The 18985-nt window shown below is 31.5% G+C and overlaps 5 protein-coding genes across 5 annotated transcripts; 1 reads left to right on the top strand and 4 right to left on the bottom strand.

The window, feature by feature from the left end:
* Nucleotides 1-440: 440 nt before the first annotated feature.
* Nucleotides 441-746, top strand: LOAG_00165 (hypothetical protein; the record flags this gene model as incomplete). Its single annotated transcript, XM_003135705.1, has 1 exon — nucleotides 441-746. A coding segment is annotated over one exon (306 nt), but the record flags the coding sequence as incomplete, so codon positions are not given.
* Nucleotides 747-3831: 3085 nt separating this feature from the next.
* Nucleotides 3832-4392, bottom strand: LOAG_00164 (hypothetical protein; the record flags this gene model as incomplete). The annotated part of the gene is made up of 1 exon (XM_003135704.1): nucleotides 3832-4392. The coding sequence occupies one exon, from the start codon at nucleotides 4390-4392 to the stop codon at nucleotides 3832-3834; it is 561 nt and encodes a 186-aa protein (XP_003135752.1).
* Nucleotides 4393-9634: 5242 nt separating this feature from the next.
* LOAG_00163 (hypothetical protein) lies at nucleotides 9635-10587 on the bottom strand (the record flags this gene model as incomplete). The annotated part of the gene is made up of 3 exons (XM_003135703.1): nucleotides 9635-9828; nucleotides 10110-10138; nucleotides 10487-10587. 3 exons carry the CDS (start codon nucleotides 10585-10587, stop codon nucleotides 9635-9637), a joined length of 324 nt encoding a protein of 107 aa, XP_003135751.1.
* A 3330-nt stretch (nucleotides 10588-13917) lies between these two features.
* On the bottom strand, nucleotides 13918-14477 carry LOAG_00162 (hypothetical protein; the record flags this gene model as incomplete). Its single annotated transcript, XM_003135702.2, has 2 exons — nucleotides 14392-14477; nucleotides 13918-14082 (listed from the first exon to the last, which is right to left on the bottom strand). Exons 1-2 carry the CDS (start codon nucleotides 14470-14472, stop codon nucleotides 13918-13920), a joined length of 246 nt encoding a protein of 81 aa, XP_003135750.2. The 5' UTR covers nucleotides 14473-14477.
* Nucleotides 14478-15833: 1356 nt separating this feature from the next.
* Nucleotides 15834-17491, bottom strand: LOAG_00161 (hypothetical protein; the record flags this gene model as incomplete). Its single annotated transcript, XM_003135701.1, has 5 exons — nucleotides 15834-15897; nucleotides 16101-16191; nucleotides 16514-16583; nucleotides 16729-16806; nucleotides 17420-17491. The coding sequence occupies 5 exons, from the start codon at nucleotides 17489-17491 to the stop codon at nucleotides 15834-15836; spliced, it is 375 nt and encodes a 124-aa protein (XP_003135749.1).
* Between the last annotated feature and the right edge of the window lie 1494 nt (nucleotides 17492-18985).

Genomic DNA, 18985 nt, shown 5'->3' with positions numbered 1-18985 from the left:
GACACAGTAATTTTCTTGAAAATATTATTGTCCAAGTGTTATGTTTCTTCTTTACTAACTGCTGTATAAGGATTCAGTTCAAATGCAACAAGACAATGTAATTTCGATGATTACATCAGTTTTATCTCAACAAAATTTCAAGATATTCCAAATATTACATGTCTCAGTAGCGATGATGCACAATTGATGATATATGTGACATGACGTGACGTGACGTGACAGTTTCATCCATTCTGTTAGCAAAGAAAATATTTGAAGTGTATCATCTCTTGAACTCTTAGATGCTCTATACAGAATGTCTCATATTCAGGCTTATTTAATAACAAGTTTAGGCCAAAAATTCTATAAACCAATATCAAATGATTCTCATAATGACCAAACTTGACTCAACATATGGGAACATTCTTTTCATTTATCATTTAAATATATTCTGCCTTACGTCCAAAAAAATCTGCAGTTTGGGTTTTCGTAAAAATAGACTAAAAATAGACGTAAAAATAGACTTTCAAACATCCACACACAACACACACACACACACACATGCATACGCACACATACACACATGCATATACACACACATACACACATATACACACATACACACACACACACACACGCATGCACACAAAGAGTCCTCTATTCTTTGCCCGGTAGTTAAAATTTTTATGCAAAACATTTTTGTGCTTACAGTTCATCATGATGAGAAAGCATTGAAACGTAATGAAGCAACAAGTAAAGAGTTTTGATCAAATAAAAATGATTGTTTTGAGAATAATGGCTTTAACAAGTTAAGAGGTGACCAATCAGTAAAAAGTACAATGTAGTCAGTCATCTTAATGGACAGATGAAAAGTATTGGTAATACCAATTAATGTTTATACTTACAGGAATGAATTATGAAATGGTGAAAAAATAAGGAGTTCGCAGTAAAGTAATATTATTTTAATGCTAGATGGTTAGACATATTTCCGAACCAATCGATATGCATTTGTAGTAAAACTACTGGACATGACAACTTTGCCATAGGTGCAATTTCTATATCATAAAATAATTATCTTAACCATCTAACGTAGTAATTCGTTCCACTGTTGACATGTTTCAATAATCTTTACTCATTGTTTAAATAGAATTTTCATATTGGCAAAGTTAGTCAAGCATTAGTCCACTTTTCCTTTTCTTCGTATTAGTAATATGCAATATGGTCTTAATTGCATGATTGATGACAGTGATCGGTGATGGAAATCATTGAACATCATCTGTAATTCAACGTCATCTAAATGCTTCGATTTCGGTCATCCTCGATTTTTGACGCAATAAAAAATAATAGGCTTGGCAGATCTATTTACCTTAGGATGAACTAAATTTCAGTCAGTACCTTCCATATTGTTCAAAAATGAGATGATGAAATCCTCCAGTATCAGTTTGCTTTTAAGTTCGTCAAGATTTGCATAAACAAAAAGTACTGGGATTAATCAATATTTCTATTTATAGACATTCCGAATGATTCTAGTGGTTGTTTGTAGTGTTGAAACTTTCACTGTTAAAGTAGCGACGTCTACGACTATTAAAAGGTTTGCAATGGGAAACTTTGCTCAGCAAAGGAGAAGAGACATTCAGTTTATTTAAGTCCGTATAAAGAAATTTTTTAAATTATAATTGCTTAGCTTCTTGTTTGGATTTATGCAAATTTATTTCCAAATTAAATGTCAAGCAGAGAAATTTCGAAAAATCTGGGGACTTTGTGCCTTCTCAAAAATCCATCGCAATCCACTGAAACTAACAATTCATTAAATTGAACACAAATAATGACATTAAGAATGATGTCTCTTGGAACAACAAATCTTTATGTTTATTGTTGATTTCGTGGGCAAAATCTACTCGACTTCTTCGCAAATTTTTCTTAAAAGAACAATTTCGTTGATCAAACAGAATAATGGAGATGTATCTTCATTTAGACGAATAATGAATGGTAATGGTGATTCAGGAAAATAATGAATCCACTTTGTAATTTTCCGAGAATTCCAAGTGAAGTATTTACCTAACTTTTCACTCTTTAATAAATTATTAAGCATCTAGACAGCTACTATTTTTGATGTGTGTAATCCCGTTTTCTTTGCAGGATTTTCGACTCAAAAATTCGATACGGCGGAATATTTCCAGTTCTCAGAGGAAAAGTTAATGGTCTGTCTATCTACTGCATGACCAATAAAATCATAGTCACTAATGAATATCAAATTCTATCTTTCATAAAGATGGAAAATTCTTAAACAAATAAGTATGGTACTTTCCGAATTTAATAAATTCCATATAATGGTCGATCTTATAAATTTCTCCAATCTTACAAATCCAGATTATCCTCTTAGCTCCAAGTTTGTCCTTTTTTTTTGGATGGAACAAAGGATTCTGACCAGTATCACTGGACAAAGAACAACGAACAGTTTTCAATGGGTAGTAATTTAAAACGTCTACAAACTTTATTTCCCAATTGTATAAAGTCAAAAAAAAAAAACATTAATTCTTTTGTTGAATACGCCGTACATACTTTCTGCTAATCGTTTCGCATACGATAGAAAATATTCATAGTAATTTGTTCAGTAAAACTGCTAAAATTCATCCTTCCTCTTATTCTTTTATAAATTAGAATTATTTTGTCAGTCTTCCTAAAATTGTTATAATTGGCAACAATGTGAATTCATATTGAAGATGTCAGTAGTGATCGACTGACAACATTAAATGGACATGTCGTTGACAATCAGTACTTATCATTGTTAGCTTCGGTTCTTCTAAGCCACTGCTATCATAAACATTGCAAGTTATCACAGTGTTATTTTGTTTGTGAAAGACAGTATAGAGAAAAAGACTATTCGTGGATAGAAGAGATATTGGCTTCTAGTTTGAAATGGGAGAAATCAGTTATAGTATAAATGTGTGAACAACAGAAATCGATTTAAGAGACAAGTTGCATTTCTAAAGAAGATAAAGTTGAGCTTATTGCTCTTTTTGCCACGTTTATTGGAGTGAAAATATAGCAAAGCAAGAGAACTGACGAATTCATCAAAGATGCAATACATGAAATTTCACTGAATTGTCTCCTTTCCCAAAACCGCCCCAAGAAATCTAATTTGACCATGGGCAGTGATTTCATTTCATCAAGGCATCTTTTTTCCTTCCATTCCTTATCAATTGATAATTTCGTCTTGTGGCATTATTAATTAGAATGTTTATATCATTTTGATTGGATATAAATTAAGTGTTAAGCCTAAGCTTAGTCAATAATTAATATCTCACACTGATCTCTTAATTTTCTATTAATGAGCTACATTTAAGTAGTTTCTGCTACGTAAACATATCCAGTAATTGCCACAATGTGTAAAGCATAGTGCAAAGCACAATGATTCCTGGAAATGTAAAAGAACGTTTCGGGGTTGTAAAGTTTTCTCTTGCACTAACAACTGTTCCATCAATGAAAAGAGTAAAGTTGTCAAAATTTGGCGAAAATTGGCATAAATGAGCGTAGTATAATGAAATTAATTTATGGTCAATGTTTTGTAAAATTTGTAGAAAAAACTCATCAAATATAAAAAGGAAAAATTTGAAAATTTTGGAAGATTTTCATACAAGATAAATTGGCAACGAAGAGAAATGAAATTAAAACATGTGGACATTGATGATAGTTAATGAGAAGAGATTTTGATAATTTAAGTTGTTGTGAAATTTTATGGTGTCAAGTAGAGGGCTCTATTCTTCAGTGGATTATCTGATGAATTAAAACAGTAAAGGAAATTTATTCATTTCCGTGCTCATATTCTTTAAAATTAAAAAAATGATTTGATTAATTACCATATCGTATTTGTTTGTTGAAATGATGCGGTGAATAATTTTGCCACTTAACTAATGCTTTGCGACGTTTTCGCTTTTTCACTGTCGAACCACGGGTCGATTTGGAAGCATTATCACCAACAATAATATCCTCAGCAGCTGATGGAGGTAATGCTCCATGCACTTGTGCAGATCCGGAACGCATTGCTTCTAACACTAGACTTATTTCGGAAGCTGATTTTCGCAAGTTAGACAAAATTTTGGGTACGTATAAGTCACGGAGTGACTCACGAAGAGATTCACCAAATGTCAGTTTTGGCGATGATAAAGTAATGAATGGTGATGAGACTGATTGTTGTTTGGATGGAGAAGCGTTCTGTTGATAATCTGAATTATCTTGATAATAATGGCAGTAATCACAGGATGAAGAACTCTGTTCTCGTAGTTGCAGGTGCTGTTGTTCCGGAGACGGTCCCTCTTGTTGTTTAGCTCCGCCATATTGGCGACGTTGATTTTCTGGGGTTTTTGGCGTAATGGAAGCTTTTTCAACCGAAACCTCTGGTGTCATTGCCATTATTTGCTTCCAGTAATCAGAATTAAGCAAAGTTACTGAACAAAAAATGAATTAAAAGATGGTTTATTTTTTGATTATCGATAGGGAATCAAATAGATCTCCATATCACAAAACATAATCTTTGATCATTACAATCCTTTCAGAAAAGAAATTACAATTGCAGTATGTGGAACAGAAATAGAATAAATATTTTCGTATTGAAGCATATTAATGCGATATTTGAATTCGGTAGCAAAACGTCGTCGATTGATCGCAGAGATAATGCGTACGCAAACCTTCACACATGATGAAGTAGCGGAATGTGAAAGCCAGGCGTAAGCTTTTTTGTCGCCGAAAGAAGGCTAATAAATTAGCTTCTCTCTGGAATTGATGTTTGTTTTTTCTTCAACTTGAAGCTTACAGTCTATGCTGAAGCATTTTCGTTTTCACCCAGCTCTGAGCAGTTGGTAGTAGATCTCTGGTACTGTTTTAACCGAAGAAAATATCTACAGGCAAATTCTATTGTCAGCAAATAAATTTCGAAAATTCAATTATTGAGGCACAAATTTTGAAAACTCAATTATTAGACATAAATTTGGAAAATCCAATTGCCAAGAGCAATTTAGTTATATCAAATATTTAGAAAGATATATTATTGCTATGCAATATGATTTGCCAAACAATGGTAAATAAGGGAACAGTGAAGAGTAGAATCTGCCGATAAACTTTACTTGAACGCATTTAAGACCATTTTTGACATTCAAATAATGCAATGTTGATCAGAGAAAAAAGATTCTCAGTGTTCTCAGTGGATATCAAAAAGATTATCTAGAAAATAATTTTTGTCGCATTTATTTTCTCGAAAAGCTCTTAGTTTAGCAATGAAAATATGCTTTATAGGTATGAAAAGAATCAAAATTGATGACTAAAGAAAACACTTTGACCAGTGGTGTTCCAGCTGTGGATGGTGTAGTCTTCAAAAGAAGAAAAAAAATTAATTGCAATATAGAAAATTAGTTTCTCAAAGTAATGGGGAAACTAATGCGGAGTGAATATCAGTGAATAACTGAATATTTGATCATCCGGAAGAGCACATTAAACATCTGGCGGAAATTTCTGGAATAAAATTCGGTTTGCCGTTCTCAAATCAAAGGAGAAATTTAAAGATCAAGAATGAATATCACTACGTTTAACTAGCGTTATCAAAGACCTTAATTTCAAAATATTGATTAATAATTTTCTCAGAATTCCAGATGAGTTTGGACAGGGATTTTTGAGCAAAGATTGCAAATCTCAAAACGTGATGCATCTATCATTTACTATTTCAAAATTTATTGATTGAAAACAAACTGCTTTAAGAATGACAAACGTAGCAGAAAGATTATGATAATAATGGTTTCGTCTTCCGGAACAAACAACGTCAACAAATAATCGAACAGTCGTCATACTTTGAAGAAAGAACAAACAACAAGCTCACTTTCGTTTTTTTCCAGAAGGAATTACACTTATTAGAATAAGTTTAAATTTCGATCAGATCTCAACAAATTCTTTGAAAGTATTTGTATAAAATACCCAGAAATCTATACGGAAAAAAAATGCAAGTAAAGGCAAGCGGTCCTCTTCTGTCCTAAACATGGATGAGGCAAATATACCAACATGGAGAATGAAACAAACAAAATGTCGCGTTTGGCTGTTGTCAACGATACGAGATAAAAAAATGACTTTAGAGATGCAGTATGACATGTCACCCTCCTACCATGATTAGTTTATTCTAGTATTTGTTACTTTTTTACTGCTTTATTAATAATACTTTATTATTATTACCAATTTTTACCACAATTCTGATCAGTAAGACATTCTTTTGGTTTAACAGATAAAAGAGGATAACAAAGAAAAAGCGCAGAAGAGAAAGGGAACAGGTGACTTTTGGAAAAGTAACAGAGGAAGGGGAAAAATATTCCACCAATAATACATGCCGTTAGCTCTGTTACTCTTTGAACATTCCAGATTTTGAGTCAACCCATCCAGACCGTAAAGTGGCGATAGCAATGTCACAAACACAACTCATTCCCTTTCCTGATATTAGCCATTGCTAACAGAGTGAAAGAGATGGCATCATTTATAGGATTAAAGCTGGATGCAAAGAAGAATGAATTTCTGTAAGTATCAATGAAAAATGATTAAATAATAACATTACAAATGATAACTAAAAAAGTCTGGAAGAGTGTTTAACATGCGAATATCCCATTTGAGGACGCTGATGAAATATTGAAACTGGAAATGGAAAGGGAAGGAAGAGATGAATGATGATTCTGAAAGCACGAACAGCATATTATTACTATTTTGTAAAATTAAACATCATGTAGAGAAAGATCCGGTTTCCGGAAAATGGAAACAATAGCAAGGAAAACATCAACAAGCACAATAACAATATTGAGCGGTTTGAAGATGGAAAGGAAGAAAATCTGGATACAAACGAATTGAAGGGAAAGAGAAGCCGTAAAGTAGGATTCAAAAACAGGTGGATCTAAGGATGTAGGAGGATAGAGATAAAATGGAAAATCTAAACTAACAAGTTAGAGAGTAGTTTGATAGATATCAAAACTAAAGAGGAAACTAAAAGAGATAAAGAACGAAACTGAAAACTTTTGTCTTCTTACTCTTCTGGATTTAACTCCTCTTTCCCTTGTTTTCTTCACCTCTCTGGTGAATGATGTGTTATTGGACCTGATAAAATGTTATTTTGCTGAAGGAAAAAAATTTATGTGTGAGATAAATCCATGAATTGAACTACACAGTTCCTGTTATCACATCATTATTACTATCACTATCACTTCCCTAATCTGCACTCATTATCATTACTAAACTTCCCTCTATTCTCCCCTTCATCCAACTTTATAAACTTCTTCACAGTTTATTTCTCTTCTAATATCCCATTTTTTCTGAAAAAAAATCTGTTCCTTTCAGTCCGCTTATTTGCCTTGTTGATTTATCGGTTATAGCTAAAAAAAATTCTTCAAAGACCGAACCATTTTAGTTCATTCGTTTAGTTCATTTCAAAATTACAATTGAAATAAGCTTACCAGTGGTCAAAGATTATTCCACTTCGGAAACCTTCTCTTTATCAATTTGAGACAAGTAAGAAAGTAGTTAATATCAATAATATGTAGAAGGTTCTTAAATGATTTGATCACTGACATAAGTGACACTAGTGATAAGCATCTTAGAATTTTTTTTAAGTAAAACAAATATTTAAATTGTAGAAGACTGACAGATCAATAAATGTAAAGTTTAGCATTTCTCTCATCTCACCTTTCACTTAGGATTAGAAATGGGAATTGATGATTCAAAACACAGAGTGTGGATAAATGAATCTTAACATTGTATTTCATAACAAAGTTGCTTAATTTGAGGACAGATTTTCTTAAGGCTTCCTGTGCAAATATTTACCTGTTCCGCTTGTTAGATGCATTTGTACTGAATAACGATAGAATATACGTTGGTCCACTCTATGAATTCTCGAAGTATGGCAATTTTTTTCTCAGAAATATCTCAATCAAATTCGAAAAACGACCTTAACAAGCACATCTTTCTTGATTCAAAAACATTGGTCTGTCTTAGTAGATTGCTGGCAAAATTTACAAAAAATAGAGAAACGATTTGTTGACTAAACCGGAAATATTTTTCCTGCTTGTCATAATTTCAATATTTTCCAAAATTGAAAATGATGATTACAACAGTGTGTTTCAGCTTTTTTTTTTGGAAAAATTCTATGCACACCAAACCAACCTGAAACTCTCTATCGAATACTGATTATAGCATTCATCATCGACCGAATTGCTCCTGCTAAGAATCAAAAGTAATTTTCTAATTTCACCGAAAACTGGTTATTCGAATCCACAGATAAATTAAAATGAATGTCGCACAACATATTATCGGCTGATTATTGGTAGTCTCCAATTTGAGTTATTTCATCAAAACATTATTGACTCAAAAGAAACCATAAATATATACTTGGAAGTGTCTAACAATTTGGCGGAATTTTTAAGACTGGAAATGTAGTAAACTTTTGCGAAAAGATAGCCACTGTAGTAAAATTAATTTAAGCAAAAATTTTGCAGAAAATTACTCATTGCAATGGAACTACTGACCTTACACTAACCACAGAATTAGGGTTGGTAGTTCTAATCCTGAAATCATAAGTAGTCTGGAATAGCTATGTCCTGTATTATTTCCTAAAAGCTTTGCAGATGCTTTTATGCAGCGTATAAATTGCATTTAGCTATTACCCCAAAGTTTCAGTCTTCCCAATCACATCCATATGGGAATAATAACAAATTTAATTAATGTGTGAGGAAAGTAGTGTTTTATTATCAGCTGTGGACAATGGAAACATATATTTTAAGTCCATTTTGAATCAATTTATGTTCCAGTGAAATTAGCCAGCAGATGGGTCTTTCATGATATGACAGGCGACAAAAACATAGCAGTAATGTTAACCTATCAAATGATTTCTCTTTTGACAAACAATTGCTTGGATTTCATTTTTTCCTGAATAGTTATAGATTTGTATCAATCAATAAAATCGACAATGTTTAAGAAAAACAAACATTTCCAGAATACAATAAGAGGAAATTGACAATCAGAAATGAGAATTCAGTTGATCTAATATTACAAGTTTTTTTTGTTCATTTGGCTTTGGTCGAGTTGCAACTATAAATGTATTAAAACAATTTGTATGGATGTCACAATGTCACAACTATGGCGATATTTATCAATTATACCAATTTTGCAATTGTAGTGATTCCGCAAGAATTCCGAAGGAAGGACAAATTGATATGGAGGATTTGATTTTACCTAAGACAGATTATTGCCATCATTTCACTTGAACCGGCACATGCAATTAGATATTTTCAAATCCTTTTTAAGTCAGTCTCTGAAGAGGACATTTATAATGTATAAGTGTAACTTCTTCAAAAACAATAACCAATCCTTCCTTTGGATAATTAAGCATTCAAATTTGATGCAAAGAAAGCTATTCATTTTTTTGAAAGATCTATTGTGTAAATTTCAAAGGAAGCATCTGAAAAACGGTGTTACAATGTTTTCTTGTACTAATAAATTTAGGCATTGTCATATTTGTTAGAGAAAGGTAAAATGGATGATCGTGCAAACTTCATGAATGCAACTTAATTTATAATTTCATAATGGCTCGTCCACGTAAGGTTTATTAACGCTCATCCGTTTCTTTTTCTTGAACTTATTAATAGCGCCAACAGCTGAAAGTGCCAATAACACGAAGTGTAATGAAATGGTAACTGCGATGATAAAGCGATAAGGTGATAACCGTGGTGATAAAGTAATAAAGTGATAACTGTGATGATAACTTGAAATGAGTAGTATGCGGGTACCCAAACTTCGTGTATTCTTTGATCTCCGTCACATCATCAGATATTTCTTTAGATTATATTATCTCTCTCAAGTTATAAATAATTGGAAATTGCATTCAATGCAAGATTTGAAAGATGAACACAGGACACCTTTAAGAGACATTCATATTATTATCAATTGAAAGCTGTAAAATGAATTTTCAATGAAGAGCGCTCAAAGATGTCTGTACAGATTGTGCCATTCTCAAATAAGGGATAGCTTCAATCATAAATTGTTTTTCATTTGTGATATCTCCGAAAAAACTTTAACGTACTTTTGCATTATGAAACTTCCAAATTCAAACTGACCACTATTTGGAGAGATAGATTTCTTAAAACTGCAAAAAAAGTGAAACTAAAAAATAGCGGTAGAAATGAAGCACTTTGAGGCATTTGGGGAAGAAGATCAGAACTTATTTTGAAATAGCTTAATAAAGCGTTTGTTCACAAAGCACATACACATACATGTACACACACACACACACACACACACACACACACACACATGCACACACACACACATATACACACAGAAGCAAAGGTTATATCCATCAGTCATTCTTTCCTGATGAAGTTGAATGAAAACAGCCCCAGACCCACTATCTACCAATCTACCATATTTGTTGGCCAGTTTAAAAAACAATGATAAATGGATGATGTAAAATCCAATAAGTACTTAATAGTACCCCCATTGTATTTTTCGAAATAAGAATTTTTCCATGATCTTTTTTTCACGATCTGTTTGGAGCCTATGTAGTTTCAAACAACACTGAAACTCGGAACTCATTTTAAACTGAAAAATTTAGAAATTCTGATAATAAATTAACAACTTTGTAGTGTTCACGCGAAATTTTGAATCACTTTACCAAGCGATAATTAATTCCATCTAATGTGTGATCCTAAATTAAAATCTTATGTCTGATATGGAACTATTTGCTAGTGATTTTTAAACTTGGAAATTTTAATGCTTCGATATGAAGAATTGAAGTTATTCGTTTCCATTATTTTTACTTCGGAACCACAAAATTCCAATGTAGCCCTAAAGGTAAGAAACGCATGCGTAGGCTGTTGAAAGAAGCATATAAGGTTATCATAGGAATAAATGACGTTGGAACTTTTCGGCTCCGTAGTGAAAGTAACGAAAAGTTTAATATTTCACAACTTCTTACCAAAAGACTTTAACTACAAAAAACATTTGCTATCAATACTTATTGAAAACGTTCAATTATTGAGCTCATTAATCAAAATGATTAGCTTTGATGGATGAGAGAGAAGGGACAAGACAGGACAACACAAAGCCAACTATCTTTCAAATTTGACAGCCTGAGTGTTTGCAAAACAACAAACATGCTTCGATTTCTTCTTATACAGTCATAAGGGAATACCCACACTTCGCACTTCGAGAAGTTCAAAGTAATGATGCCTTTATCTATCCAGAATTGGAAATCTAAATTAAGTTGAGATGAAACCAATCGGTCAATCAGTGTAATTTCAATTTTACAATATTTTACAAACGTTGTTTATTCTTATCTCAGAATTTACTTCTCCTCTTTAAAACACCACTCTAAAAGATAGAAATAGTGTGTAGTATGTTCTTTGAGAAGACTAGACTAACCTGAGTGAAGAGAAAAACATTTTTGAAGAATTTGGACATTGGCAGGCAGTAAAAATACATTTCAGAACAAGCAAGAATGAAAATATTTCAGATTTTTATGCTCGAAAAATAATAATAACAAATGATAATTAAGCTTATCGATGACGTCATTTCATCTACCTGTATTTTCTCATTTTAATTTGGAACCCAAATGAACCAAGCAATATTTGAATGAAAAACTGACCTTTTTCTCGTCTCAGTAATTTCATCCGTTGAGCTTCTTCCTTTTCTCTGAAGTAAGTCCAGAATTATTCTTCACCTTCCAAATAATCTTTCTATTGCAAAAGATTAAAGTTTATTTAAATTTAAAAATACTAAACAATAAAAACCGTCTGTAAGAAGATCTGAAATAACCTGGAAAACTACTTCCATCTATGTCAATTTACAAGAATTACTGACTATAATTTTTTTTAAAATAAGCAAAAAAAATTTCATCTTTCAGTTGATACTTTTATCAATGATTTAAATATGTCATAATCCACATCAATTAATTAGCAATCTTTGCTGCAATAAGAGTTCGTGGCTTTATCTTCCAATAAACAAACCATATATTTCCAAGTATTCAACGGAATCTTTAAATTCAAAATTAGAAACAACTTTTACTTCGCGAATTCTTCATTAGGTTCACCATCTACTATAAATTTCCCTCTAAAACTATCCTCTTTTTATAATTTTCAGGAAATAAAAATGAAAAATCAGATGTTAGCGACTGTTTAAATTAATTTTGACTTAAAATGGCTAATTTTTAATCAAATATTTCTTAGTTTCCCCAATTAAGCTAACTTTTTTATTGATTAATTTAATACTCTCCAAATGTTCCTTTATCAAAGTTTGTTTTTCTTCGTTTAAATACTTTCCTTTCAAACTTTCTACTTTAGGAAAAGTTCGTAACAATATGAAAGAAATGGAATGATTGCTTGGTAAATTTTCAAGAAGACAGAGACGTCATCAGCTATTGTTACATCGATGGACTGTCATTCGATTCTGTTTGTCCATTTCTACACATCCATATTTCATCCGTTACGTTTTTTAATAAGATTTCTGTTAAAAGGACTAATCACTTTGATAAGACCAATAAATATCACTTCTTAGCTTATCTTTTCACGTAGAGTTCTGTTTAAAACAACCATTGCTATATTAGCATTTACAACATCTATATTTTATTGATTTGTAATTATTGGGCAGGTTCATGTCCATACTTTCATCCTTCAAGTACTTACATCCAGTTTAAAGCATGAACGTTACTTTTAAAACTTTTCGTTACTTTTTTGCTTTCTCAATCAAAATCCGTGCATTTGATCTGAACCTAAATTAGCTGGTTACTTTCCTTAATTTATTGCGTCATATGTCAGGCTAATTGTTAACTCATTATATATCAATACTTATTAGACCATCATGAAAATGTGCTGCAAATGGCAAACTTCACTGCTTCGCCCAGGACTTAAGAATTTATGCAGTACCTAATAGAGTTACCTTTTACAATTGCTCCCTTATTATTTTGTCTGTCCCACTGTCGCCAGATCTCCCATTTTGGCATGTTTATATTTCCTATTGCTTTGATACAGTTCGTTGTCTGATCATATGACGGTATTTTCAGTTCGGTGCTTATGCTTAAGTTATGAAAGACAAGATTATTACTGAATATAGCTTGTTGTTCTCATTATTGATTTATTTCCTTCAAATACACTTTAACATATTTTAAAAAGTTTTTTTTTCTTAAAAATTGGTAGTCCAGTCAGTAGTGAAATTCTAAATTATCAGTTTTTGCTTGATGGCAACTAATCATTTCTACCTACCAAAATAGAAGTATCTCAAAAATCTGCAACTTCTGATAAGCTGATAACATCCTGAAAACAAATGAGGTAAAGTTCTTCACTTATGATAAAGACACAATGTATTTTTAATAGGCCAAAAACAAAAGACATGATAGATTGTGCTGCTCAGTTGACGATACGGTGATTTGGTAGATTGCGCACAAATTTTTTACAATATTTATAGTTATTGTAGCATATTTGACGTCTTTTTTCTATTTCTTAAAGTTTTTATAAGTGGTGAAGTTGTAAAAAATGAGCAAAACCAGTTTTGCAACTTGTCAGTTAACAAAGCGCAATTAATTGTGATTTTGAGACATCAGAATTTTGAAAAAAAATGATTGAAGAGATGCGAAATAGATAGCAAGTAACAGAATTGAGAAGGGAAAGTGACAGTACGGGAAGAAGACATTCAATCATGTTTGTTCAAGGGTCCATAATATCTGAAGTCGTGATAAGTGATTGTAAGTTATGAACTTTGTGATGAAAATTTACTAAATTACTATTAGTGGTAATATCTGAGTTGCAGATTTTCCCAAATGAGAAAGAAGTAAAGGGAACAAATCAATGTTTTAAGCTTTCTGGATCCAAGATTATTCAATTTTTCTCATCGAACTTTCGATTCTATTTTTCAAAATTTGCTTGGAAATTCTTACTGTTTCAAATTCAAGCCGTAAAGCATTGAACGAAGTGATCGATATTTTGATCGTTTTTTGCTTGATTTCCGCTTTTGATCACTTGCTAAGCCCACATCGAATGAAAACTCTCTTTGTGACTGTCTCTTTTTATGATATCGGCTGCCGCTTGATCGTGATAACTGACAAATTTATTGTATTTTGTGAAAAGTAGCAATATAAAATAATCCAAAACAAATATATGAAACAGTTGGTTAGCAATTAATTATACATAATTAATCCCGGTGATTGTTGACATTTCCCTACTGTTCATAAATTAATAACAGTCATTTACTTCAGTTGCCTATACGATAAAATGTTCGTTATGAGTTTGTGTAACTTAATTCCTACCGAAGAATTGGAAAAATCAATTTTTTCTTTTTGTAATCCTTATTTTATCCCTTAAATGTAACATGAATCAGTCTTCTAAAAATAATTAATCAAAGAATTACCAGGGATGAGAATATCCTTCGTGAATGTAATAAACTCTTTCCCGTCATTGTATCGCCATCAAGCTGCGATGATAGATACATTTGTGAGTATGAGAAATGCTGAAATGTTTATTATTTCAAAAACTTTCAACTTTACATTTGATTTTAAACAAAATTTTCAACAAAATTTTTGTATCTTTTCCTTTAATTTAAACACATATTTGTTTTTAACTTGTAATTTAAATTAACTAAACAGCGAAAAGAAGATCAAAAACTGCATAAAAATAGAATGTTTTTTATTCGTAATAATTTCTTTTTTTAAAAAAAGTGAAGTGGAAAAGTTTGGACTATGCAGTTACTCTTATGATTACTACTGTCTATACAGTAAGCCAAAGTTGTTGCATCAAAATGTTTGATGATACGATAACATGTTGATATAGTCGAAAGCAAAATATCGATATTTGATTTCTCATCTGTTACTGAAAATAGTTTTTGCAGAGTTCCTGTAGATTACACAATCGGATGCTGATAAAGTGGTACAAGTTATGAGAACGTCTGATTCTGGCCGTCGGATTCTGGCCATCTTGCGCCAAATGTGAATGTAAGTAAGAATACTGTACTCTCCGAAATTACCGAAATGAAGACAACAAATGAATTCATAACCCTTGGAACTAATAACATTGATGGTACATTAACTAGGAGCAATTCTCTTATAAAACTCATAGATGAGTGATCCTGGTATCTTTTCCTTGAATTTAGCTGTCTCGTCAATAAATTATCCCCAGCAATTTTTTACCTGAATCTAAATTCAAAACTCCCATTATCCGTTTTCAACACTTCGTTTTCTTATGAGAATTAAACCAGCTGAATCATCGAGAACAATGTAAAAGGATATTTGAAAGTTGAAAATCAGCAAGAACTCTCAGATGGAAGCACTTCTTTAATGAAATGGGAATAAACAAGAACAGATTAAAATTAAAATAAAATATTTACAAATCCGTTATCCTATTTCCTCTCCATTTCCACCATCTTCTTTAAGTTATTTTTGTAAATTTACTTAGTTAAATGCTTTCATCAAATACTTTAAAAAAATAAAAATCCATCTTTTCCGTAATCAATGATATCTCAGATGAGATCGGAGTGGGAAATAGGAAATCTTACAATGTATTATACAGGCTCATTTTATGGAATGATCGGGTTGTTCTAGTTAAAAACAATTGGAAATAATAACTGTAAGATTTCCTAGAACGATTAGGATATCGGCAAAGCATTTCAACTTCTTCCTAGCAAGTGATGATAAATGTGAGATTTACACAAAACCCTTCTCACTCCAACGATCTATAGGCACTATGGTCTGTTTACGATGGTTAATAAGCCTTTACCATATGATTAAGTAGCTACGTATTTAATTAATGGGATGTCTGGAAATGGAGTTTCCATAAGGTTTATTATAAATATCTTTGTTATGTAGAAGTCATTGGGCAAAAACATTTTTCAGCTGCTTTCCAGTAAAAACTAATGGTCAATCTGAAATATGCAATAAAATTTTATGAGGGAAAAGTATTTCAAGTTGATTTACAATGCACTAAAACGGAAAAATGTAATTTTTATATAAAAAATTCAGAAAAAATCGGAGATTTGATGAGGTATCACAAGTGTTATGTACTTAATCAATTTCTAAAAATTTTAGGATAAAGTGTTGATAAGTAGTTAGTGTTGCCAATAATTACGTTGCCACAGTGTAACAATCAAAACCTTTTACTTCACTTTCAAATTTGTCAAATGAATATTTTTGTCCTAAAAAGTCGATCAGGCGAAAATCTGTTAATTTAATTATTTTCTTGTTTTGTTATCAATTTTCCTTGCTTTACTCATTAACCTCATAATTGTAGCACATTAAAAGAAATCGTTTCGAAATGTCCCAGGACTTTTTACTCTGTTAAAATGTTCATCGCACAACTTGTTATAAGCACTAATATTTCGCCAATGAACGATAAATTTAGTGAGTCATATTTTCATATGAAATGATGGGATACGGTTATACGATAAAAAGAAATGGAAATAGCGAACAACAGGACAGGCATCTGATAAATAAACAAGTTTGCGTTTATTAAAGGAGTAAGAAATTAATATTTACAATAACTTGAATTTGATGAATCGTTCCCTGGCAGACCAAAATTACCCCAATCTATCCAGGAAAGTGAAAATTGGACCTTTACATATAAATAACATTATCCTGAAAGAAGTATAATATAACGAATGATGGATCACTTTTTTTTTGTCATCGGAAAAGCCATTTGCTTTTTCAGTTTAGTTTTTTGAAGATTCCTATTTTTTGCTTATTTTTGCGGCCGTTACCTTTGTGGTAATGACCAGTTGTTGAAGAATACAAAAAAACTTATCTCCAACGATTTCGAAATAACCAATGCGTCCTTTCTGAAGTCTTTCGAAATATTTAAGTATGTTTTCCAGAATTCCTTGGCCTTTTTACTTTAATGATAGAAGTAATTGGCCTATTATACTATCTTATCGATGGCAACACTTTTTTCTAGGACAAATTTTCAACCTTATTGGAATACAATCAATATTTATGAAGTTGTAGGTGAGTAGGTAAAATTCGAAAACATTTAGTAATTTGATTTCAACATACATATCATTCCTGATCATAGTTAATTTTTTTATGATTGTTGTACGGCTGACTGCAGTTATTGTCCAGTAAATAAGTTTAAATGGTTACAGCACGGAAAATAGTGAATCTTTAATTGGTAGTTATTCAGAAAAATTGTGTTATTTTGCTTTTGCTTTTAGTCTACTTCTGATCGTTTTGTAATTTGTTTGATGTTTTCAGAACTACAAATATTATCAGAAGTTTTAAAAAAGCGGATAGAATTGTAAAAGGGATCGAAATGTAATGCAATAATTATGTACCAATGATTTCAAGTATTCCGACTTATTCTTCCTTCCTGCAAATTACTCATACTGTGATCGCTTCAAAGATTGTGATTGTTTCATTACAAAGAACGGGAAATCGAAACTATGAAATTTTTACCCATTTCAAAATAATATGGAAGATATTTAAGTCTTGAGTCCTCGAAACTTTCCGTAAAGCGATGGTACTCATTCTATTCAACTTTGGTTGAAAATACAGCAGATTTTCTCAGATATTTAATCATATCTTTTTGTGACAGTAATACGACAGGTTACAAAAACTAAGTTATTTCTGCGCCGTATTTATCCATCACACCTGGATGAATCTATATAAGACATAACACAGTTCGAATTTGTCCAAAAATTCTTGCTTACAAAAGTTAAAAATAGACAGGAAGTTTAAAAGAAGTACGTAAAGGCCTTACTTATTTGCTAATATTAATTTTTACCTTACTTATTTGTTAATACTAATTTTTATGTGTTATTGAGATATAATTTTATTTATTGTACAAACGATCAAAGCATCATTGGAATACAAAGATGCGATATTATGAACAATTAATAAGTTAATTAGACAACTAAGAACTTCCCAGATTAAAAAATTCTTGATTATTATTACGTACTGTTAAATAAAGCGTCGAAGTTTGATAATCGATTTTTTGAATAGTTAGGAAATTGAGTTCTTTTACTTTTGGAGGATATATATACCGTCTCTGATTACAATTACTTTAGTAACTTACATAATAGTTGAGATATAGATAATTATTTTTTGGTTTTTAATAACCAAATTGAAATTTTTTGCAGACTGAAATTTTTCAGAAAATTTGGACAATTCCAAAGGATCGTATGCCAAGATCAAAGATACTGTATCTGAAGGTTGGAATATCTGATCCATGTAAACATTAAATCATTCAAATGCTAATTATACAATTAGCAGCACTGTTATGCAAATGACTCAGGACGATATTTGGTAGGGAAGGGATATTTGAGTTCTTTCAATTACTCAAAGGAATGAATTCTCCTTGCACGATACACCTGTCTTTTTTCCGTTCTTGTCACTTCTCATTCCCGCTCACTAATATCTCGCAAAGGAGTGAAGAAGTTCCAAAAGAATGCCAGTAACGACTGAAATTCATTTATCTTTGAAATACCACAAAATTATCCAAGATTTTATGTGACATGCGACTTATAGGTAAGGCTTATGGCCTATTGCATACTATAGAATGCCATAACACCCCATTCATCCATCCAACGTTCCGCTGCTTAGATATTCATTTCTTGTCATGATAGCAATTGTATGGATAATGGCACCCCAACGATATCGACTTTTAGCTAACGGTCGTCTCTCTCACAAAGGTAAATTTGGATTCAGGGATAATTACCTATAAAAACCAAAAAAATAATTATCTATATCTCAACTATTATGTAAATTACTAAAGTAATTGTAATCAGAGACAGTGTATATATTCTCCAAAAGTAAAAGAACTCAATTTTCTAACTATTCAAAAAATCCTTATCAAACTAAGGAAAGTGATTTGATAATGGAATATTTGCAAAACCGAATCGATGGTCAATCCTTAAATTTTACTACTGGTTATTTGTCCTTTCCAATAAGTTCACTTTAGTTTTAATTTGCGATAAATAGATGGTCAAGTGCAGGATAAGAAGTAACTGGGAGAGTATTAAG

Source organism: Loa loa, assembly GCF_000183805.2.
Source record: "Loa loa unplaced genomic scaffold supercont3.16, whole genome shotgun sequence".
NCBI lineage: Eukaryota > Metazoa > Nematoda > Chromadorea > Rhabditida > Onchocercidae > Loa > Loa loa.
This window is presented reverse-complemented; position numbering and strand designations above follow the sequence as displayed.